The sequence below is a fragment of the Ptychodera flava genome, chromosome 1, assembly GCF_041260155.1.
Source record: "Ptychodera flava strain L36383 chromosome 1, AS_Pfla_20210202, whole genome shotgun sequence".
In the NCBI taxonomy this organism is placed as follows: Eukaryota; Metazoa; Hemichordata; class Enteropneusta; family Ptychoderidae; genus Ptychodera; species Ptychodera flava.
In genome coordinates this window covers 6,583,306-6,608,273 of record NC_091928.1, presented here as the reverse complement: position 1 = coordinate 6,608,273, position 24,968 = coordinate 6,583,306, and the positions used below count along the sequence as shown (strand labels likewise).

General features: G+C 37.7%; 2 protein-coding genes across 4 annotated transcripts; one reads left to right on the top strand and one right to left on the bottom strand.

The window, feature by feature from the left end:
• Nucleotides 1–1,591: 1,591 nt before the first annotated feature.
• LOC139127656 (mitochondrial inner membrane protease subunit 1-like) lies at nucleotides 1,592–9,189 on the bottom strand. Of its 2 annotated transcripts, none has more exons than XM_070693650.1 (6): nucleotides 9,089–9,189; nucleotides 6,216–6,326; nucleotides 5,418–5,506; nucleotides 4,283–4,406; nucleotides 3,792–3,902; nucleotides 1,592–2,323 (listed from the first exon to the last, which is right to left on the bottom strand). In XM_070693650.1, the coding sequence occupies exons 2-6, from the start codon at nucleotides 6,324–6,326 to the stop codon at nucleotides 2,255–2,257; spliced, it is 504 nt and encodes a 167-aa protein (XP_070549751.1). In that variant the 5' UTR covers nucleotides 9,089–9,189; the 3' UTR covers nucleotides 1,592–2,254. The 2 variants fall into 2 exon arrangements, with proteins under 2 accessions (XP_070549751.1, XP_070549696.1); XM_070693595.1 differs by having other exon boundaries at nucleotides 2,067–2,323; nucleotides 9,085–9,180.
• Nucleotides 9,190–9,362: 173 nt separating this feature from the next.
• Nucleotides 9,363–23,730, top strand: LOC139127496 (elongator complex protein 4-like). 2 transcript variants are annotated; one of them, XM_070693437.1, is made up of 10 exons: nucleotides 9,363–9,566; nucleotides 10,879–10,914; nucleotides 12,188–12,309; nucleotides 12,622–12,744; nucleotides 14,100–14,224; nucleotides 15,028–15,115; nucleotides 16,190–16,381; nucleotides 17,770–17,878; nucleotides 18,466–18,572; nucleotides 21,455–23,730. In XM_070693437.1, the coding sequence occupies exons 1-10, from the start codon at nucleotides 9,398–9,400 to the stop codon at nucleotides 21,575–21,577; spliced, it is 1,194 nt and encodes a 397-aa protein (XP_070549538.1). In that variant the 5' UTR covers nucleotides 9,363–9,397; the 3' UTR covers nucleotides 21,578–23,730. The 2 variants fall into 2 exon arrangements, with proteins under 2 accessions (XP_070549538.1, XP_070549608.1); XM_070693507.1 differs by lacking the exon at nucleotides 16,190–16,381.
• The last annotated feature ends 1,238 nt before the right edge of the window (nucleotides 23,731–24,968 follow it).

Here is a 24,968-nt window from a genome sequence, read left to right as displayed (position 1 = left end):
TTGAATCATTGAAAAGGGTTCTCTTCCAAGTTTCTAAGTAGCCCACAAAGGGACTGTGGTCTAATATTTCATAACTTTTTATACATGTTGTGCAGACGATAGATGCCGTCCCTGTCTGTGTCCACTTGGGATATATGGACTTTGATAATCCTCATTCCCTATTGTTTATTTATTTTATATACATTCACACACATGTAGAAGGGCAGTCTAAGACAAGGCATTAACATCAAAACCAGAGTTGCGTCCAGTATTCTTCAAGGCTGAGAGAAAACTTTACTGAAATTACTCAAAAAGTCTGTGAACTTTTCAAATTTCAGACATATCTTAATCGTTACAATCACAACTGCAAATGATCAAACTTTATTGTAAACAGTTATATTCATAGTTACATTTTTAGGTAGAAGTGAACAGACAAGAAATATGAGAAAATTTGGTATTACAAACATACCATTTATTTGAGGTTCATTGTGGGTGATCGGGGGGGGGGGTGATCTAATGTAACAGCCAATATGGTTATGAAGTAGAGTTTGGTATCAATGGATATTAAACGTCCATGTGCTTATTTTTAAAACACTGTAAGAAATCAAACAAAATGCTGTCAAATTTTTTTTGAGCTAAATTACTTCTACATGACTTGATTGCACATAAAGTTGTTTTGATGAAGTTGTTTTGACAAAGCTTTCCTTTTATCCTTTGTCCCGAGTGCTTGGAATGGAGTGTCTTGAAGTGTGAAGTGAATTGCCTTGGGAACCCTGTCACATGTATTGACTGACTGGCATTGCCAGAAACACTGTAGGTTTGTACATGTGCATGTGTATGTATGTAGTCTTCATTTCCTGGAGCACGTTTGAAGTTCTCTATAGAGGTCAGAACTGGCTTCTGTCCCATCTGAGAATAGACGGTAAAATGATGACTAAGCCTCTTCAGTGGCAACAATTGTAGACATATACTGTTACTGTTCAGCTGAATGCATATGTGGAAATCAGTACAAAATATTTTGAAGCTCCACAATACTGAGATTGTTTATTTTTTGTTCAAAAATAAAAAAAAATTGCTTTCAAGTAATACTTCTAAAAAAATTTCCACTTAATAATGGTAATAAATTTATGTTTGCACTCCACCATTTTCCTTCAGCTGTAACCCTGAATATTAAGAGGTTCACCTTGCTATATGTGCAAAACATTCCAGTTGTAGCAGATACTTTGATTTTCAAAGAGTCTATCAATTTACTGATAACAAGTATGTAGTACAGGATAGGTACAAAGTTGATACTATTGTGTGTGACCTTTGACCTGTGGATGAAAGAGGATTGACAGATAGAATCAACTCCAAAGTTTACAGAAGTAGTTGAATGGATTGAAATGGGCTCAGACAAACTCTAGTAGCTTCTCCTGTGTACTTTGGAACAAAAAACTGGTACCATTTTACATGTGGTATAGCCACAAACTGATGATGTCAAATTGCTGTACACAAAACACAGACGCCTTGTAATTATGGCACTGTGTCTTGTGTACGGCGATTTGACGTCATCAGTTTGTGGCTATACCACTAGTAAAATGATGCCAAAAACCTTTCAATAACAAACAAAAAATAAGATCAAACAGTAGCAGTGTCAAGTTTATTCTAAAAAGTATGTCAACACATAAAAATATCATTATCTTGATATTTCAGTAAAACAGAAACATTCTTCATCTAATGTCCATACATTGGTAAGATCAGGATAATCTTTGAAAGTTGAGAGTGATGTAAACTGTGGCAGTCATGAACTCTTTGGGATGACAGAAATGATAAGCTTTTGAGAAATGTTCACCTTTATCACCTGCTTCTTTATGGAAAATAAATTTACTTTTGTCATTCACAATGGAGCAATGTGGGAAATACACAAAGTATGAAAGAAAACCCTGACAAAAAATGCTTTGGTAAAATGACTTAAAACCTACTTCATACTCAAAATTTCAATTTAAGTTTAAAATAGGTATGTCAAGCACACTTGGATACATTTTTAATATCACCATGGTAACAGAAAAATCTTCTCTTGATTCGTTGACTGAGTCACCAAACATCCCTGTAACTAGTTTCTACTCTCCTTCAGTTTGCAACATTGAGCCAAGCAAATACACAAGGATGATATCCTGTTCATACATCTGTATTCTGCATCCCAATGTGTCCACAAATCGTTTGTGCTACACCATTCAGTAGTCATAGGTGTAACTATAGAAACCAGGGATAGCAGAGTTGCAAAGATCACCCAATATCATCTGACTCTCTTCTTTATATCTTCAGGAGGCGGCTTGATGAACCCTGCACTCTCAAAAGGCCAGGCCTGAAAATTCAAAAGATCAAGAAGAGAATCACATATATGATACTATGAGATTATTACGAAAATACCGCAAAGGATGCACGAGGACATTGGCGCAGCGTATCGCCGACGCGAAGCGGAGGGCGATGCGAGGCGCCAATGTCCGAGTGCATCCTTTGCGGTATTTTCGTAATAACCTTATCATTATACATCTTACATTCCTGATCGAAGCATCAAAATGTTGGAGTAGTGACCGTTTTCGTGCAATGTCAACAATTTTTCTTCTGATTTTATCGCGCCAGTGTGGAACGCTACAACGGACGCGCTTCTGCAAGTTTTGGAGTGTGTGCACGTACGTACAGAGTGCGCGCGAGACTTGTTCTGGCACCCGTCCAAGGGCTCCCTTGAAACCGTTCTACAGTGAACGCGCAGATACAGCCGCAGGGAATGGGGCGCCTTGAAACCGTGCCGTACGGAACGGGCGCGAGTTCCGTACGGCTTTTTTAGCGCACGCTAAATTCTATTGTTCTCGATGGTAGATGTATAATAATATGTAATCTTGCAGAGTGCTTGATGCAAGCAATGTCGGTAACTTGGGGAAAGCAGTATGTTCAAATGTTGTCAAGTTCTCTCTGAACTTTTGGAAGGGGAGGAGGGATTTCACAAAGTAAAAGATTCTCTCTGTAACTTGTAAGGTGTCTTTGATACATGAATCTGTCCAATAGTGTTGCTCTGCAATCTCATATAATCAAGATCTGCCTGACCTTTACTGTAAAGAGTATCTAATTTTCCACCATGAAAACATCATAGCCAATGGTATGCCCTGGAGGGAAATTTCACAATTTACTGATGTTCAAGATTTCTCTTTTGAAAACAGCAAGTTTGCAAATTTGTATATCTTGGTACTGGAGTGATGCTAATTTTTAGCCATTTTTACACTGATTTGCAAAGAGGTTTTTGTATGACAAATGACAAAGTGTTCTTCATTTCTCCGGTGAAACTGGCATTAATACCACACTGTCGTCTCAGTTTACATCAACCTGTGTCAGTTAATAATTGACAAAATCGTTTTTATCAGTGTTTCATTGATTTCTGTTGACATTTGTGTGCTTTGCCATGTTGGGCATGGTGTTCACACTACACAATTTTTGAAAATGAACAAAAAGCAACTTTTAACACCGACGGTGCACTTAACGACACAGCTGTAAATTTAGTTTACACTGCTGACACTGAAGTAGCTCAGTTCAGTTCAAAAGGGACTGGATGTCTTGCGATAATCACATCCTATGTCAAAGTATATTGATGGTAGAGAAGTGTCTGTCTACATTTCTCTTGAAACTATTTACATCTCACTTCGGGACCAATGACACAACTGAAATACTACTCATCTTCCTGGATGACTTTATTCCTAATATTTATAAAATGAAGACTAAAGTTGATGATCTTGAAGTAAAGTTTAAAAGGGCCATATTATACCGGGCCATATGTTTACCTTAAAGAACACCCTTCCTCTGATCAGCGCATAGGGTACAGGGCCGTATGTCCGGGAATCTGTAGAGTTTAGACTGTTGTCCCCTTCAATCCACACATGGCCTCGAGGCACCTGTAAAAAATGTTAACATGAATTACAAAACTGACAAGTATGTCTTTAGCTTTAAAAGCAAAGGTTTAGTAACAGATACATGTATACTTGACAGATTTTTTACCGTATTTTAATTTTTCTGCAAGCAATGGTTGCATTTACTATGAATATTCTGTCTGGCACCCTGAGATGCTGAGCAAGGATACCATTCTTTGTTACCATGGTAGCGACTGCTGGAGAGAATGCCATAGTTACAGAGAAATTTACGGATATCGATTGCGAAATTTGTCTTCATGCTATTAAAATTGGGGTGGTAATTGCAAAAAGTGAAGACAAAAAGTCACAAAGTACATAAACATGCGTTACAGTTTACTTGTTGACAAAGGCTGATATTTACTTACAAATTCATAGCTCTTGATGTATGAGGAGGGATTGGTGCAAACGTGGTCACCTTCCATCGCTATAACACGTTTACAAATGAACTCTCTGGGGTTGGTTGGAGACCTCACTATGACAACATCACCCCTGACAAAGAGTAGAATGGAAAATCATTCTTGGAGACTTTAAGATTAATTGGAAGTCCACATGTAGAAATATATTGAACACAGTGTGACTGCGGCATTGGTTTTTAGCCACTGAATTTATTCTCTTTTCTGAGAATAAAGTTAAGGGGCCAGTGGTGTAACTTTTGATGTTTTTTTTCAGTATTTTTGTTTTGTATGTCACCTTTAGTTTCTTGTTCAACTCACCAACCCAATGAAGCTAATTAAACACCTGCTACTTTATAGCCCCAATAGCTGCGAATATATAATAAACCGATCTCAAAATATCCTGAGTTTTCCGAGAGTTTTCTTTGAATAAGACCCGTTCAAGACTGAAAAGGTTTATAACACTGTCATAAGTGTCAAAAGTCGCATGTAAATTCAAACATTTTACCATCATTTTAGATTTCCCGCCATTTTCAAAAACCAATCATGTGACAGAGAAAACAAAGATTACGACAACATACTGTCGGCCATCGTGTGGGTGCATTCAAGTAAATGGCATCATACTTGTTTCTTTGATGATTACCATGTTTATGTGCACGAAATGCTGCATTTTGTACTTTCCTTGAGGGCATCATTTTACAGGTGCGGCACCCGTTTATCATTTATCTTGTTAAAATATGTACCGGTAGTGGTGGTCCAAATCAGGCAGAAGTGATATGTCTACACATGTCCTTCAGTTAGCACATTTACACAAACCAATGTTGGTTTGAAAATAAAATCATGAAAAAAATTCATATAATTCGCAGCTATTGGGGCTTTAACACCTATAATACATGAATACTGAACTGGGATTAGAGTCCTAAAAGTAGAGGTTGGACATTTCAACAGAAAAAAATATCGCTGATTCTAATTTTTCACATTGATGATGTAAACAGTATTGAGTTATTGAACAAAGTAAATGCACCTTTAATGAAACAAATACGGAATATAATATACATCATTCATATGCCAAATATTAATGCAGATGTTTCTAGCATTTGGTACTTACTTTGTAATCTTATAAAATTTGGTGGATAAATGTTCAGTCAAGACAACATCCTTGGTGTGTATGGTTGGTTCCATGGATGGTCCATAACACTGTTGACAAAACACATGGAAATGAGCCAACTGACTGCATCAGATTAATAATAATGTTGATGAACGGACCTGACAAATGTAAGAAATATGCATGGTCCTTGTGTGGGATTTCTTGCTTTTTCTCACTTATAAGGATGGAAGGGAAGATTACATTATAACAACTTCTCCTTTGATGGTGCAAGTGATGTAATTGTTTCTTGCCATGAAATGTACAATGGATTTGTGCACAGCCCTCATACAGCTTCCTATTCTTTAGACATAGCTGTATTCATTGTAATCAAGTGTTGTGTTGATGTTGTTAAAAGTTCTATTTTGTTATGGTGTACCGGTATGTTTCTGTGGTCATCATCTGAATGGAATGAAATTGAAGTGTTTCAAGGCATTAAAAGACACGATTTACCTCTCAACACAAAAATCAATTGTTTACCACCTTTGTAAATGTTAAGTAGTAATCACATATGTTTTGCTGTAACTAGTTCATTTAAGGGTCATACAAACGCATTTGGATGGCAAAAATTAGCGCCATGGTGGAGAAATCATATAATGGGAGTAGTTGGGAATGAATGGAGTTGTTGAACCCCATCTTGAACATGAGCAAATTCATTTCTGACTGCACAGAGTATTTGCTTGCCATGACTGCGAGAAATGTTCATTGTTAAAAACCATCACAAGATGCAGAGATGTGTTAGCTCATAGGATTAGAACTCACCAAGACATAGTCTGCTATGTGCTCTAGAGTGCAGTGTGCAATACAACCATACTGTATTGCATAGCCCATTAATCCTAAAGTCTTCCATGCAATCTTTTTCAAAGCATTCATCTACAATGAACAGGAGAGAGAGAGAACAAGAAAGACATTATACTTTTCTGATATTACATTTTAATGGATATGTTTGTAAGTGTGGCACATTGCTGTGGATGGTGGTTGGATGACTCCAGAATAAGTGTTGAACATTTTCTATGAGAAGCACTGCAGTATGTACAGACCGATTGTTCAGGTTGTATGAACCTTGAAAGTGAAAGACTTAAACTTTTGCTCAAATTTTCCTCATGAAACTTTCAGCCATTCTCTTACCAAATCAACAATAAAAATCAGGGGTCAAAGTGCATAGTTTGGGACTTAAAAACAAATTACCCAATACTTTTACCAATAGTTCAAATTCAAAATGGCAGCCACTTCTGTGTTATCTCTATGGGGAAAATTATGATGGTGAAAATGTTTCTTACTCCAACAACTTCAAAATAACCCCCTGCAAGAGGTGGATTAGGAAAGATCCATAAAAATTTGAGGGTCCGAATATCTGTCCCAAAGGCGAATTCTACTGTAATGAGTGTCTGTTGTCTGAGGCAAAAGACAGTCTAGAGTGTCCACTATTAAGTTAGCCCTGCGTACCGTGCTGTGTGTTCCTGGCGTTATACGGCCTCCCACCACAGCCCTGCTGACTCTCATAGGAAAATCCAGTGGATGCGGTCCTGATTTGGACCACGCACGAAAAACTACCTTTTCCAACTATTTTCGGCTGAAATCGTCTCTATTCCACATTATGCCTACCCGAATAACTCAATTGCTCACAGACTGCAAAAAATTGCTATCGTTATGTCCCAAACTATTAGTTTACCAGCGATTCACGGTCAAGGGTCCAGTGGCCAACCATTAGCAAGGTAAGACCGTCCACTGGACCCTTGACCATATATCCCAAGTAATCTAACGGTTTGGGACGTCACAAGAGCAAATTTTTTTGCAGTCAGAGTCTTTGAGCGATTGAGTAATTCAGGTAGGCATAAAGTGGAATTGAGTTGATTTCGGCCAAAAAATAGTTAGAAAAGGTAGTCTTTCGAGCGCGGTCCAAATCGGGACTGCGTCCGCCGAATTTTCCTATGACAGACAGCAGGGCTGTGGTGGGAGGCCGTATAATGCCGGGAACATTCAGCACAGTATATGATGACTGTTGGAGTATCATTGGAATATGTTGGAGGGAATGCATGGGTGAAAGGCCACACATATTATACAGATATATTGCAACTGCACTGTATGACATGGCAAACACGAGTCAACTTGCATCTGATGGAGGTACAAGCATGGATTTTTTTTTAATTTTACATCCTTGGTACAAGTGATCTTGCTAACTGAAGTGCTGTAGCTCAATGTTTTGGCTAGGTGTGTGAGTCTGGCGGCAAAGCCAGATTTTTTTTCCCGTCCCACCCACATACATGTACCCAGGCAAAACTTCGAGGTACAGTACTGCACCCAGCTGCTACCTTGGGTCTAGCTGCAAAATTGTAGCGCAACGGTGAGGCGGTCGGTGATTTTTGGTTTTTGCGACTTCGCTCACCAGTAGCGCTACAATGCCGATGGCCCTGTAGAGTTGAAAATAAGCACACCCCGCTGAACAAGGCGTGTCGATGTGAAATGCTACATATTTACTGCATTTGGTCGTACTGATTTATCACTACTGAAGACTCAATACTATATTCACTAATCTTGTCGTTTATTGGGTTTGGAATTTGTTTAAACACGTCGATCGCGTTCCATAAACATAGGGCGTGCGTTGGGCATCGGTGTTTCTGGAGCCACCATTACCGGAAGTTGGTAATCACATCAACACGCCTTGCCCAATGGGGTGCGCTTATTTTCATCTCTACAGGGCCATTAGCTGCAAAATTGTAGCTCTACGGTGAGGCGGTCGGTGAGTTTTGGTTTTTGCGACCTCGCTCACCAGTGGAGCTACAATGCCGAAGGCCCTGTAGCATACAAAATAAGCGCGCCACACATGACGCGGCATTTTCATGTAAAATCCCACATATTTACTGCATTTGGTCTTACCGATTTATCACTACTGAAGACTAAACACTATACTACACTAACCTTGTCGTTTATGGGGTTTGGTATTAGCACAGACACGTCGATCGCGTTCCATAAACATTGAGCGTGTTTCTGGGAGCCGCCATTACCGGAAGTTGGTAATGGCGGCTCCAAGAAATGTTTTTGGAACGCGATCGACGTATTTGAACAAATAGTAAACCCCATACACGACAAGGTTAGTGTAGTATAGTGTTTAATTTTCAGTAGTGATAAATCAGTATGACCAAATGCAGTAAATATATGGGATTTTAACTCACCGACCGCCTAACCGTAGAGCTACAATTTTGCAGCTACAGGGCCATCGGCATTGTAGCCTACTGGTGAGCGAAGTCGCAAAAACCAAAAATCACCGACCGTCTCACCGTAGCGCTACAATTTTGCAGCTACCTTGGGTCTTGACGAATTCAATTCTCTGCCACCCTCCCAGGTCCCCCACCATCACATCCCTGTAACAAAGGCTATACATTTCGATAGTTGCCACTGGTCTTTACCGCTAGTTAATTTCGAAACTGAGAATATGGTTACTAGTCGCTGTCCTGTGTGTAAAAACGGTAGAGGGACCGTGATGTAATAAAATGGACTACATTCATGGGTAAACCAAACTGAATTGAAAATGAAACTTGGAAAAGCGCCCACGTGCCCTTTACAGGTCAGGCGCTTATGATTATTGACTTCACTAAATGATTTATACATTAACGAGGTTTACAATCAATACCTACTCTTCACTTCCTGTAACAATCAAACCCTGGAAACACATGAAGCCAGTTCAGCGGTGCTCGACATTACCAATGGCTTACTTCATGTTTATATGTTTTCTGACGTCATAGGTCTTCCCCATCGTTTGTTCGTTTATTCCTTGCACCAGTAAGTGAAAATAAATGTGTGCCTTCGTACTCAATTAACCGGAGATTTGTTCGTCTTTTTGTATTCATTCTTAGTTCTGGACAAATAAACGTGAACTGAAATGATTAAAATATTCAAGGTCTCGAATTAACAATATCATACAGCATGTTGACCCTAATATAACCATGATGCACTGCAACTCCAAGATGGCAGCCTCCATGGGGGTTTCGGGTCCGACGAGTTTTCAAAAAAAGAGGAGGACTAAGTTCGTACAGATACCTGGTACTCGACCATCGCTTCATAATGGTCAATTATTGGTCTCAACGGGTGTTCCGTCGCTCGATTTTGTCATCGGTGAGCTTTGTTATGTCAGGTTTACTTTAGGCAGTGACCTACACATAATTTCGCCTAAAAACAACTGCACTTGCCTAGCTGCAAAATTGTAGCGCTACGGCGAGGCGGTCGGTGATTTTTGGTTTTTGCGACTTCGCTCACCAGTAGCGCTACAAGGCCGATGGCCCTGGGGAGTATCATATAAGCGCACCCCACTCGACCAGGCGTATTGATGTGGAATGCAACATATTTACTGCATTTGGTCGTACCGATTTATCACTACTGAAGACTAAACAGTATACTGCACTAACTTTGTCGTTTATGGGGTTTGAAATTTATTCAAACACGACGATCGCGTTCCGAAACATTTCTGGGAGCCGTCATTACCAACCTCCGGTTATGGCGGCTCCCACAAATACCGACGCACCACGCTCAATGTTTTCAGAACGCGATCGTCGTGTTTGAACAAATTCCAAACCCAAAAAACGACAAGATTACTGCAGTGTACTGTTTAGTCTTCAGTAGTGATAAATCGGTACGACCAAATGCAGTAAATATGTAGCATTTCACATCAACGCGCCTGGTCCAGTGGGGTGCGCTTATTTTCACCTCTACAGGGCCATCGGCATTGTAACGCTACTGGTGAGCGAAGTCGCAAAAACCACAAATCACCGACCGCCTCACCGTAGCGCTACAATTTTGCAGCTAGGCAGTGACCTACACATAATTTCGCCTAAAAACAACTGCACTTGCCTAGCTGCAAAATTGTAGCGCTACGGCGAGGCGGTCGGTGATTTTTGGTTTTTGCGACTTCGCTCACCAGTAGCGCTACAAGGCCGATGGCCCTGGGGAGTATCATATAAGCGCACCCCACTCGACCAGGCGTATTGATGTGGAATGCAACATATTTACTGCATTGGTCGTACCGATTTATCACTAATGAAGACTACTGATGACTAAACAGTATACTGCACAAATAAACGAGATTTTGACCAGTTCACAACACAAATGCACGAGCGATAGCAAGTGCATATGTATATGAATTGAACTTAAAACCGAGTAGTATACCCTCACTGGGTGTGATTTATTGCCATTATATCATAACAGTATATTGAAAGTCTGGCATGGAATTTCAAAAAAGGATTTTTGCTCTTGCTGAGAGCTCACATGTGCACCAACTGTGCTATGTTGCAAATATAGCACACTTTTTTTATGTGTCGACCAATCAAATCGCTGTATTTGCATCATCAACATACTGGTCTGATATAATATGAAATACACATGCCGGTTCATGAGTGAAATTGTAGCTAATAGTGTTACTTCTTGTTTTCAGGTGGTGGTCTTGCTGTTGGTACTGTCCTGCTGGTTGGTGAGTCATCATTGCATCTTCTTTTTCAGTCAGTGGAAGGAAAGAGAGAAAGTTAATATGCCGTAGTTACGTATTCAATTTTAGAATGTAAACATCACTGGTTTACTGACTATTGTAGAGTGCACCTTGGGGAGAGATTTTCAGGCATTCAAACTTTGGTAATTTGTATAATATTCTTTTTGGTCTACCACTTGTGGGTGGGGTGGGAAGGGGGGGGGGTCGTTTTTAAGCTCACTGAGTAAATCACCGGCAGATTTTTGTGACAATTGAAAATATACTTTATCCCCACCAAGCTAACACAGTGATGGTGGCTGTTTTGTTTAATTTTGAGTGTTTGGAAAATATGGGGAACTTGTTTCTCTAGTACCAAATTTTGTATGTCAACTGGTGATTTTCATTTTTTATCTAAGAAATCAATGACCCAAAGTATGGGAAAAGGTTGAATTCTTTCAATTTTGAGGCACATACTACCATAACTTATTAAAAATGGTGACAAACATCTGAATAATTCAACTTTGTTGCCCTTTCCTCTCAACATGATACATACATGTACCTAGCATGCTTCACTATTTTCAAACACGTCTAAACCCCTTATAGAGAGATAGGGCACTAGGAATTAATTTCTCTCAAAATTACTGATGCTACAATCTGATCATCCCATTTCAATCAACAGATTCACTTGTTCACCCCTATTCGTTGTTGTACGGGTCCAACTTTACCATTGAAAACAATAGAATTGGATAAAACCATGTGGTGGAAGGGTTGTAGCTTTTTGAAAAATGTGTTCACTAAATGTCTTGTTACTTAAAGCGCCAGTGGATGTATCTTTTGATTTTTTTGTTTTCAATGTCAACCACAGTTTCTTGTTCTACTCCTCAAAGCATGTTGAGATACACAGTATTCAGCTTGTCAACTCAGCCTGTACATGTGTAGACTGCATTGTTATTGTTGACATGTGAATTCTGGTCCGGAGTGGAATTCAAATATAAACAAAGACAGCTGCATTTAACAAGATTAGACACTGTGTTGACAAGCTAAACAATTGTCATTTCAATACGTTTTGGGGACTAGCACAAACTTGCAATTACCACAAAACAAAAATTGTGAGAGTATCGTCAAAAGTTTTCACACTCAAAATTTTCCAAGAATAGCAAAACACTCCATCTCTTGTATATATTGAAAGATTGCCATATGATGGTCTGTGGTCTGCAAACATGGATGAGAAATTTACCCCTGTAATGATTGCTTTACTCTTTTTTCCTCATTTAATCAGAGGAAGACAAATACAGAAGCTACGCTGACCTGCTGGTGAAATACTTTGTAGCTGAAGGCATAATTTCAAACCATGAAATATTCTTAGCTGCAGCAGATAAAGATCCAGAGAAAATAATAAAGGTTAGTTTATGCATTCAACTTGGCATTAAGCAATTTTACTTTAATATGATCACATTCTTGTACATTTTCCATTGCTCTGTTCAAATTGCTGAAGCCTTCAAACAGGGTCAAGTGAGTGTGGAATGTTTGTGTGGGCCTAGTGCCTACATGTCTGTCTTATTAACTTACTAGCAATTTATATAGCAATGAATACATTATCACAGGAAAATAATATGTAAATTAGAATTATTTTGTTTTTCCAAGCCTGATTTTTGTCAGCTTTGATCTGCTTCAACATTGTAAGATTTTTTCTTTTTGATAATCTTGCATCAGGACCTACCTCATCCTCTTGATGATGATCTGGTGAAATCAGTGTATGAAGAGAGGGAGGAGGCAGGTGATGGGGCAGAGAAGATGAAAATAGCATGGCGATATGAACATTTACCAAAACACCAGGTGAATAAACTGTTTTCAATCTCTACGGTCTGTCAGATGTTGCTTGTTCTATCATTCAAATAGGGCTCTTACATATGATGAATAAATAATATTGTTATACACCTGCTGTTGAGATCAATATAATTTTTCATGTGCTGAAATCACTGTATGGAATGCCTGTTCAACAAAATTGATTGTCTCCAGATGCTCAATGCAATGTGCCTTTCATTGATGTCTCTGAGCGTTCATATCTGATGATTTTGAGGGATCCATTAGGTGGTTGCTAGAACTTGTCTTGGGTTCTGACAGTAGTTTCATATGCTGCAGTTGTGCATTCCTGATTGTTGTCAGTACTGCGTTTGGTGAAAATTGTTTGCACTGTTGTTTTAGAGCAGGCTCAGCTATGCCCATTTAATGCCCAGTGTGAGATGTATGATAATAATAAGTTTTTAAATACTGCAAGAGTATGCAGTGAACATGGCCCTTAGTTTTATTCTGGGCATAAGGCTGCCCTCATGTCTTTGTGCATTCTATATGGTATTTTAGCAATAACCTCATAGTACAGGACATCTTATTTTGGATGATGATTAATGAAGACTGACATCACAAATTAACTTGATGGGGCAGAACCTTTTGATACAAATAAAATGTTTACCATTGCATTGGGGGCCCTTTATGCACTGCATCCCTGATAGTAACCCTAACAACGACCTAGGTTATTTGTAATTAGTGCAATGTGCAGCCTGTGTCTAGACTGGTTCCCTGGCCTTTTTCCACCACTGGCTGCACTGTGTTCATGAAAAGGGTCCAGTATACACTGATCTTTCCAGGGCTGTCATTGGCTAGCTTTATCATGCAATCTCATTTATTGGCAGTTTCTTGAGCGATTGAAATGCCGTCTGAAACATATATTCATTGCAGATGAACATCTGTAAGACATGCTTTCTGTGTTTGCCTACCTGAGCACTATGGAGATATTTCTCCTGTCTCTACTCTCCACAACAAAACACAGCACTGTATTTGACTTCACTGGTCTTACTGTCCGAGAGCAGCCATCACTTTGTCCCATGATTCAATGGACAGTGTGACATCATGTAACCAAAATCTTGAGTAAGAAGGCCAGCACATGCACGATCTATTGTTTGAGCATAGGACAGTCAATTGCAGACATGGGGCTGGCAGGGAACCAGTCTGTATCCAGTGATGATAACCTGTCTGTCAAAATCCATTTGCATTTTAATTATGAATGCGTAAGCCAACTCTGGTTGCTATGTTGCTTTCTCACTGTAGCAACCAGCAATTTTTGTCATTTCTAAATACTAATGATGATAATAAAGTGATTTGGTGGACTCTAAATTTTGTGTTCTTTTTCACAGAGTAACCAGGGCGGGGTAAAATTTGGACATCATTATGATCTGAGCAGAACAATCGATGAAGAACTCATTAAACGAGTGAAATGCACATGTCATTGTGCAAACAAACATTTACAAGAAAAGAAACAGTAAGAAATCAAAGAAGTTTTATAATTGCTCTTCCTCATTCCAGTAACATGGTACTGTGTTTTGGAAATTTTACTGCAACATACTGTTACACATGTATGTGGAAATGGCTGTCTTGAGTGGTTATAATATGTCTATTGCCTTGATGCGTGGGAGAAACTTGTCTTAGTTATATCACATTAGAATGTTGCTTCCAACGTATCTGCATATAAACAATGCACCAATGATAATTAATATGACAGTGTTTCACTGTATCTGTCCAATGTTTTACAAGCAGCTAATTTTTTTATTCTGAGATTGTTCATTTTATACTGAGTTGCTGTTGTGAATTATCTTGAAAAAAATGATCAGATTTCAGGAGATCCATCAAGTCGTAGGAAATCATCAGTTTAAGATGCATTTACTTCTGTTGTGTAAAATTTTCAGCAATCTATTCTCATGTGAATAACCATACAAAAGAATACATTTTCACAATGGATTTTCATGTAAATTGTTCTTCCCCCCTGTCTTTCTAAACTTCGGAGGGCAGTGATTTCATGGATTTGAACAATAAATAGAATACTAGGAACTTATCCTCATCTTCAAATATACAAATAATCTGAATTAGTTGTAAAGAATGGTTATCTCTACAATTATTTACCATTTATTTATTGATTTGTTTATTATTTATTTATCTTTTTGTGTGCTTGCCACTGAAAATTAAACTAACACCTCGAAAGGTTTGCTTTCAGAACCACTATTCTTTTTTTTTTCAAGTTTTATCAATTTTTTGCTGAGAACATAAAAAAATATGTTTCCTCTATAGGCTTAGCATGAACCCGTCTTATGAAGATGTTATACATTCAGTGCAAAGACAAATCCGGCAAGGAGGGTATGACAGTCCAACAACAGAGGTATGTAGCAAGCATTGAGTCAGATGACTGACTGCAAATACTCAAGTGTCTTTCCTCAGTGTTTATGGTCCCCTGTTTTGCTGGATGCCTGCTTTCTAGTAACTGTTGTCTTGCAGCAAATTTATGCTCATTTTATGGACTCATAAACTGATAGCCTGTCCACAGTTTGTTTTCGGTCATTTTTAGCTCTGCAAAAGACTCAAAAATATCATCTAGCTTCATGAATATTAAGCAGAATTATGAATTTGCATGAGGAAGAGTTCAATATTTGGTTGTTTGTGAAATTGTGTGGGTATCATTGTATGATTAGCCCTAAGCTTGTGCAGAGTATGGTTGGAATTTTAGATTGAAAATGTTAGTATACAATCATAGTCCAGAATTTCTAAGATGGTCATGTTCAATGACTTTGTCACATCTACATTGATCCTACATCATATTACGCTTTGAGTGTTTAATCTTCAACTTGACCCAATACTTCTCATATTAAAAACAAAGAGATGAGATGTCCCAGGATGATACATGTACCATAAACATGATTGGAACTAATTTGGGATAATTGGATTTTCATATTTTTTGAATTTCTCAAAAGTGTTAGGTGCCGTTAAGCTGAATGTTGCAATATTACAAATTACACATAAAAAACAAGTGTGTTACTTAAAAAGAAAAGCAGATGAGATTACATTTGTAGATTAAATCAACATTACTTCACCATCCAATTAACCCAAATTAGTTCCAACGTGTTCATAGCTTTTAGTTTTACATGCACATCAGCAAAATCTACAACTAGATTGTAGACAACTCAGTTGTGGTTGTGTGCTGTAACCTCACCATTGGTCACGTGATCCCATTCATTGCTATTATCCCCTTGATAACATTGAATGCTGGAAAACTCAGTTGATATCCTACATGTATATGTGTTCATAGTATTTTTGGTACAGCAATTTTACAACACAATGGTAATGGAGGGGTTACAATTAGATATGTCAAGCATTCCAAAGACAAGTAACACAAGTATGGTTGTCAAAGACCAAAAGAAAACTTAAATACAGGGATTTTGACTTTTCATCTTTTTAGGCTAAAGACAAGAACATTCTTAGGATAGCTATTTCATCAATTGGTTCCCCCCTCTGGGGTGAAGAGGGGGGTGTGATACCTGGAACAGCCAAAACAGATCATTCGTTGCCAAGGTTTCTGCATGCATTGAGGTCAATACTGAGGTCATCATTATCAGTCTGTCTAATCACAATACCAACACATCTCTTCCAGGTAAGACATTACAAGTAAGAGAGAGTTGGTTTTTTTTATCGCAACATATCTAGAAGGGAAATTTTATGATTGAAGCCAGCAGTTATGTTGGTGGATGATATTACAGTGTATATATTATGGCCCAAACATGGAACTATGTGCCCGAGGGTAGGTGACCATTTGCCTGATGCCAGGAGGGCAAGTGGTCTCCTGCTCCGAGGGTACATAGTCCTTTGTTTAGGCTATAATATTTTTATTACATGCCTCCCTTACACAGTTTTCCCGGTACATAGTCTGTTGTTTAGGCTATAATATTTTTATTACATGCCTCCCTTACACAGTTTTCACGGTACATAGTCCGTTGTTTAGGCTATAATATTTTTATTACATGCCTCCCTTACACAGTTTTCCCTTACACAGTTTTCACTCCAAACATTTTGGGTCTATTAGTAAATGCTTTATTTCTGTCTTAGACTAAAATCCGTTAAAAATGGAACAATTTTCATCATCGAATGGCACATGATATATTTAAACTACTGTTATGCGGTTTATCAAATTTTACATGCAAAATTTTCCAAATACCGAATTTTCTATTCAAAACATGAAATTTCAACACATTTGCATTCAAAAGTTGTCAAGTTGAAAATAGTTCCGGTTCACTTTCAGTCCAATGATGACTTTGCGGCCCACAACATCATCGATGAGTTACCATTGAATCCTATGGAGCGTGTGACGTTCGATATACGAGGCATGTAATAAGATGTTTTGTGGGTTGACTGATATAACTGCATATAGAACACAAATGATTGAAAAGGATAGTACAAGCTTGTTCAACCCTTTCACCACTATGGTTTCACCCAAACCTATTGTTGTCAATGGTGACTTTGGACCTATTTACAGGGCATTGGGTATGAACAGGTTAAAGATAGGCTACGATTCAGGTAGACTTGAAGTCGGAAAGCATATAAATATCAAAACAGATTAAATTGAAAAATGAACTTCAGCAGATTGTGTCGATGGTGAAGTGATTGCACAAGTGAAGCAATATATTTTGGTAGACTGTCACATAGATGGTAGGGTGTTGCAAAATGGCCAGACCACTTGTAACACTTGAGTGTGTTTGCAAGCTGCACATGTTGCTAGGCCGGCCAGTGACGACTTCGTACACCTGGGAAAAAACAAGTGACTAGTTGGCCAATGTGTGATCCAGGTTATTCAAAGGGTGATGTTTAATTAAACACCTTTTGGTTGCTTTATGCTGTTGTATCCAGGAAGTTGTAAAGTTTTTACAGTTCACAGTTTTCTTTAAAGAGCAGCCCAACTACGTAGTAACTTTTTTGAAGCTGTTTTTTTATTCAACAAGTGTTCTCTTCTAGCGTTTCTATGATCATCATGCCTTTATATTCCAGGATGCAGCATTTGTTCGTAGACTTGAGAACCTCTGTGACACTGTGGTCAAGTTAGAATCCTTTGCTGGATCAGAGAAAGAGAAAAACCCTGTCTACAAGGAATACCATGGTCAGTAATCTTTTCATAATTCTGTTGAATGTACAACTATTTGCCTTTTCTTTCTTTGTTATCCATATGAGTTATCAACTTACCTGCATTTATCTGGTCTGCTAGTTATTTACTTGTCTAGAAGTGACTTGTGGTAAGTATACGTGCAAGTGCAATAATAATGTTTCATTTCAATACATGGGAACAGAGTCACTGTGTTCTACAGTTCTACCTCATAGTGGAAGACTGTTGTTTTCAATGGTGGGGTTGGACCTATATGCAGGGTAACGGTGGTTTTCAATTCTTTACTGTGGTCAAATCCATTGCATTCCATTGCTTGCAATGGGTAAGTTGGATCATGAACCTACCTGTGGAAGGAAAGGTTGATGATTTTACCTGTATACAGGGAAATGAAGGCGTCCACCATTGTATTATGGTTTAATCCAACTGTTTTCAATGGTCAGGATTTGTCCTTGTGAAGAAAATTGCGTTTATCAACATGAAACTGGCAACTTCATAAAATTTGATTCATGACTCAAATACAGTTTTTCCATACATGGTATTTTGTATATCTAGTTCTGTTTACAATATATGCAAATTACCTCTAGGTCTGTTTACAATATGCAAATTACCTCGGCTGAACTCACTGACCTGTCACATGCCTGATTCATTGGATTTAGCGTTTAAACTGAAGAGGAAGAAGTTCACCATTGAGGTCAGTCTTTTATCAAATGAATGCATCCTTTAGAACTTTGAGCTGTTGTCATATTGATCATTTCTATTCAAAGCTCCATAATTGCAATATTTTGATTTATTTTTAGGTACTTTTGTTCTGATCATGACACAAATATCATCTCCTTTAGCACTGATTGCAAATAACATCAATTTTCTTTCATTAATATGCAAAAATAAATATTTGTCGGCATTTTACACAAGAACTATGAAAATAAAACCTACTAGTGTTACAATGGATACTAAAGGCCACACTAATTCATAACTCAGACCACAAACTGCAACAACAGGCACGCATGCAACAATAAAATTTGTTAGAATTTTGTCCAATGTTGCGCCCATGCAGCTATATTTGGTAACAAACCTGAAATTGGATCAGTGCTATTGACAAAATCATGTCAAAATGCATAACGTTCAACTTTCAAAAGCCTGTAAGTGTGAAATGACCAACATTATTCTCAACAACTGAACTCAAGCCTGTACTGGAATCCAATCCTTAACAATGATGTCACACATTTCACAGGATGTGTTGTGTTCACAAGGCTTAATGCCATTCAATACATACACTTTAGGGAAGAGGAAAGAAATATCCTTATTTTCTAAAATGAAAATAATGAAGAGACTGCCAAATGTTCAGTTGTTGACCTTTTCAGTTTTAAAATACATTGTTGTTGGCAGCATTGATCTTTGACAGACATGTCAGTGTATACCTTTAACCTTCTTACCCAAACAACTTATGAACGAGTCATTATTTTACAAATTTAATCGCAAAATTGTATCTCTATTGGAAAAAGCACCTGTGGAAGGAATAGTTGCAGCCCTCATTTTCTGCTTTTGTAAATTCACTTTTTAGCTCCGCTGTCAGCGACGCGGAGCTTATCAAATAGGTTGATTATCCGTCGTCGTCCGGCGTCGTCCGGCGTCCGTTGTCCGTCGTCCGTCGTCCGTCGTCGTCCGTCAACAATTGCCTTCTCCTCTGAAACCACAAGTCCAATTGCTTTGAAATTTTATATGCAGTTCACTTGGGGTGACCTTACTTCAGTTTGTTCAAATCATGGTGATATTTGCATATTTGTATTTTTGGGGCATTTTTTTGTGTTTTTGGTAAAAAAATCTTCTTCTCTGAAACCGCTCGTTCGATTGCTTTGAAATTTGATATGCAGTTTGCTTAGGGTGACTTAAATCAGATTTGTTCAAATGGTGGTGAAATTTGCATATTTGTATTTTTAAGGCAATTTTTGTCATTTTTGGTAAAAAAATCTTTAAAAATCTTCTTCTTCAAAACTACTGGTCAGATAGCTTTTATATTTGGTACATATGTCCCTAGGGATGATCTATTTCAGATTTGATCAAATTGTGCAGAAATATGCAAATTTGCATTTTTAAGGCAATTTTTGCCATTTTTGGTCAAAAAATGTATTTCTCAAAAAGTACTGGTCTGATAGTTTTGAAATTTGGTATACAGGTTTCTATAGATGAACTAAGTAATATATATTGAATTTCTGATGAAATCTGTAATTTTGTATTTTTGGGGCAATTTTTGCCATTTTTGGTCAAAAAATGTGTATTTCCAAAACTACTCATCTGATAGCTTTGAAATTTGGTATAGAGGTTTCTACAGATGAACTAAATGATATTTGTGGAAATAATGATGAAATCTGCAATTTTGTAATTTTGGGGCAATTTTTGCCATTTTTGGTCAAAAAATGTGTTTCTCAAAAAGTACTGGTCTGATAGCTTTGAAATTTGGTATACAGGTTTCTACAGATAAGCTTAGTAATATATATTGAATTTCTGATGAAATCTGTAATTTTGTATTTTTCCAAAACTACTTATCTGATAGCTTTGAAATTTGGTATACAGATTTCCATAGATGAACTTAATGATATTTGTTGAAATAATGATGACATCTGCAATTTTGAATTTTTGGGGCAATTTTTCCCATTTTTGGTCAAAAAATGCGTTTCTCAAAAAGTACTGGTCTAACAGCTTGAAATTTGGTATAACTAAGTGTGATATTTTGAAATTGTGATGAAATCTGCAATTTTTATTTTTGGGGGGCAATTGTTGCCATTTTTGGTCAGAATATTTTATTCTCAAAAACTACTCATCAGATAGCTTTGGTTGACATGTTCTTAGGGATGATCGGATGTGATATATTCAAAGTGTGATGAAATCTTCAATTTTGTATTTTTGCAGCTTATTTTAGCCACATTTTTCTGGCCACTGCATTGAGTTATCAAAGATTTCCACCTTCTTCATCAACATGTGTCAAAAATAGTTATTCTGTACATAAACACAGCGGAGCTATATCGGCCGCTAGGTCGCTTGTCTATAGTTTGTCGTGATAGCACAGAAAACTTGCAATATCTTCTCTCCACCACCTGCCCCCCCCCCATGTTATGCAATAGTGTCCAAGTTGAAGCACACCGCAAACCAATAATTTCTTTCAGGGATGGACCAATTCATATTCAGAGGGGTGGTCAAAATAGGAATGTGTTCATTTTTTTGTATTTCAAGATGTGACATGCATTTTGTCAGAGCCAGCAGTGCATTCAAATGTCTTATTTTTCCAGAATTTGATAATCTTTGTATTTAGTTTGCAAAACTATTATACAGGCAATGACAATTTTTTATTAATTTACTTGAAAGTAGAGATTTCAGAGGAATCAGAGCAACATTATGAATGAAATAATTCTACAGAGTGGCTCTTGAAAAATATACTGTCAAAGATCAAAAACCCCTAAAGTCGATTTATTCAAAATTGTTGTACAATGATTGACAGCATTTGAATAGTGAGTATAGTCCTGTTTTTGTCATGAAGATATATGCCTGAACTTACTTTGATGTCTTTTGTCTCCATAGAAACTGCATCTTCCTCCTGATTTGTCAGAGACTGTGAGCCGATCCCAGGGAGAGGTGATAAAAACTGCCAGTGCTGACATTGGGTGTGCCAGCAAGCCGTCCAATCAAAGTTTAGACTTCTAATGAATAGTTGATAAGGTTGTAGTATCATGTGAGAAGTTCTGATAGTATACCACTGTGAAACTTGACCATTGGTTGAGCCCAGTCATGTGATTCTTTCTTAACAGCAGTCAGTGTATTTTCATTGGTCAGTGCAAATCATGTGACATGTCACCATATTTTGATAAATTTTAGGATATATTTGTATGCCTTCATCAAGAGATTGAACAGCATCTGGTGAGATATTTATTAGATGCCTGAATACTGAACAGAAAGCATGGTTGACTGACCAGTTCAGATGATACACATATTATAATATGAATTTTATTAAAGTCTACATAAGAGAGAACAAAATTTTCATATTTTTGTCTAATCTTCTTAGATGCAAAAATCCATGTAATCCTCGACACAATAGTCGTCGGGAGATAAGCTGCTACACGCAACTGCTGTTCGATGTTCAAGGATGTCATGACACTCTATTGCTCAGTACAGTTGTAACAAAATGTCATTCATGAAAGCAATCTGAGAGCAATAGGCTATGTCAACTTTTCTCTTTTGCTATTTTGAGGAAAAAACTTGCTGTTCCTGCTGTTCGGAGTACAAAATTAATTTGCTAAACCGTTGCACACATGAACAGGGGCAGGCTTCGTTGTAAATGGCGCCCTCTACGACCAATCCACTACTTTTGCTACCTGAACCAATAGTTAATGATATTGGCAAACTTGTTCACAAGGCTTAATGCCATTCAATACATACACTTTAGGGAAGAGGAAAGAAATATCCTTATTTTCTAAAATGAAAATAATGAAGAGACTGCCAAATGTTCAGTTGTTGACCTTTTCAGTTTTAAAATACATTGTTGTTGGCAGCATTGATCTTTGACAGACATGTCAGTGTATACCTTTAACCTTCTTACCCAACAACTTATGAACGAGTCATTATTTTACAAATTTAATCGCAAAATTGTATCTCTATTGGAAAAAGCACCTGTGGAAGGAATAGTTGCAGCCCTCATTTTCTGCTTTTGTAAATTCACTTTTCTGTAGTTTTGTCGTGATAGCACAGAAAACTTGCAATATCTTCTCTCCACCACCTGCCCCCCCCCCCCCCCCCCCCCCCATGTTATGCAATAGTGTCCAAGTTGAAGCACACCGCAAACCAATAATTTCTTTCAGGGATGGACCAATTCATATTCAGAGGGGTGGTCAAAATAGGAATGTGTTCATTTTTTTGTATTTCAAGATGTGACATGCATTTTGTCAGAGCCAGCAGTGCATTCAAATGTCTTATTTTTCCAGAATTTGATAATCTTTGTATTTAGTTTGCAAAACTATTATATAGGCAATGACAATTTTTTATTAATTTACTTCAAAGTAGAGATTTCAGAGGAATCAGAGCAACATTATGAATGAAATAATTCTAGACCACGGAGTGGCTTTTGAAAAATATACTGTCAAAGATCAAAAACCCCTAAAGTCGATTTATTCAAAATTGTTGTACAATGATTGACAGCATTTGAATAGTGAGTATAGTCCTGTTTCTGTCATGATGCCTGAACTTACTTTGATGTCTTTTGTCTCCATAGAAACTGCATCTTCCTCCTGATTTGTCAGAGACTGTGAGCCGATCCCAGGGAGAGGTGATAAAATCTGCCAGTACTGACATTGGGTGTGGCAGCAAGCCGTCCAATCAAAGTTTAGATTTCTAATGAATAGTAAATGAGGTTGTAGTATCATTTGAGAAGTTCTGATAGTATACCACTGTGAAGCTTGACCATTGGCCAGTCATATGATCCTTTCTTAACAGCAGTCAGTGTATTTTCATTGGTCAGTGCAAATCATGTGACATGGCACCATATTTTGATAAATTATGGGATATATTTGTATGCCTTCATCAAGAGATTGAACAGCATCTGGTGAGATATTTATTTGATGCCTGAATACTAAAAAGAAAGAACATGGTTGACTAACCAGTTCAGATGATACACATATTATAATATGAATTTTATCAAAGTTTCAAAATTTTCATATTTTTGTCTAATCTTCTTAGATGCAAAAATCCATGTAATCCTCGACACAATAGTCGGGAGATAAGCTGCTACACGCAACTGCTGTTCGATGTTCAAGGATGTCATGACACTCAGTACAATTATAACAAAATGTCATTCATGAAAACAATCTAAGAGCAATAGGCTATGTTAACTTTTCTCTTTTGCTATTTTGAGGAAAAAACTTGCTGTTCCTGCTGTTCGGAGTATGAAATTAATTTGCTAAACCGTTGCACACATGAACAGGGGCAGGCTTCGTTGTAAATGGCGCCCTCTACGACCAATCCACTACTTTTGCTTCCTGAACCAATAGTTAATGATATTGGCAAACTCGTCCAATCCGAAAATTTCTATGTCGAAAATAGTGTGCTGCTAGTGATTAATTTTGTTTCAAGATGACACCAAACCCACTTATGTCGCATGAAAGAGAGGAGATCAGATGAGGTACAAATACTTCCATATGAGTTTAGAAGCAGATATTTTCTAGACTATTTTTTGTGGTGAAAAGTATTTTGTTTTGTAAGGCTGGCTGAACCGTCTGTCTTAGACCGGTGCGTCACTATAAAAGTGCAGTGACTATGAACTTTAATGGCATTGACATTTTCTTGTATGTTGCACAGCAGTATTGACTGCAAGACAAACTAATAAAGCAACAAAACCAAACCAAATTGTGTACTTTCATTAACCCATGTTACATGTGCTATGGTATTAATGTTTGTTTCATGATTCACTTCATCTCTCGCCTATCACAAGCTAACGTCTACATTCTTCTCATCTGCTGAAATTTTCCGTGATACAGCTGTGGAAGGAAAGAGGCTTCCTGTCCTAGGGGTACAATGTAGCTCTGTGACAGAATTACCAATTCAGACTTGTACTCTCAAACTTATACTGTTTTGGTCTACATCGTGTTTGGCCCCATTTTGAAGGTTTTTGAATAATGGAAGATTTCACTTTCTTAGTTTTTCGAAAATCAAAAATTTTACCTCATAAAGTCAACATAGGTAGGCGGACATATTGAAGCTCAAGTATCAGTAAATACTATGTACTTTGTTCACAAAATTTTCGAGGTTAACCCTGATTTTTATTCTTGATTTGGTAAGAGAATGGTTGAAAGTTTCATCGAGGAAAGTTTGAGCAAATGTTTGTCCTTCACTTTTGAGATACGTGCTACCTTTAAGGGGGATGGTCATCGGAACTGCGCGTGTACGGCTTTCTTGTATACAAACAATGTATTTCATGCATGATATCTATATGCATCACTTCAACATAGCTGCAACATATAAAGTTTACGATATTCATTGTTAACAAGCATGTTTCAACTTTCATCAATCGCCAACGTATCCTAAATACAGTATTAACCTCGGTCGT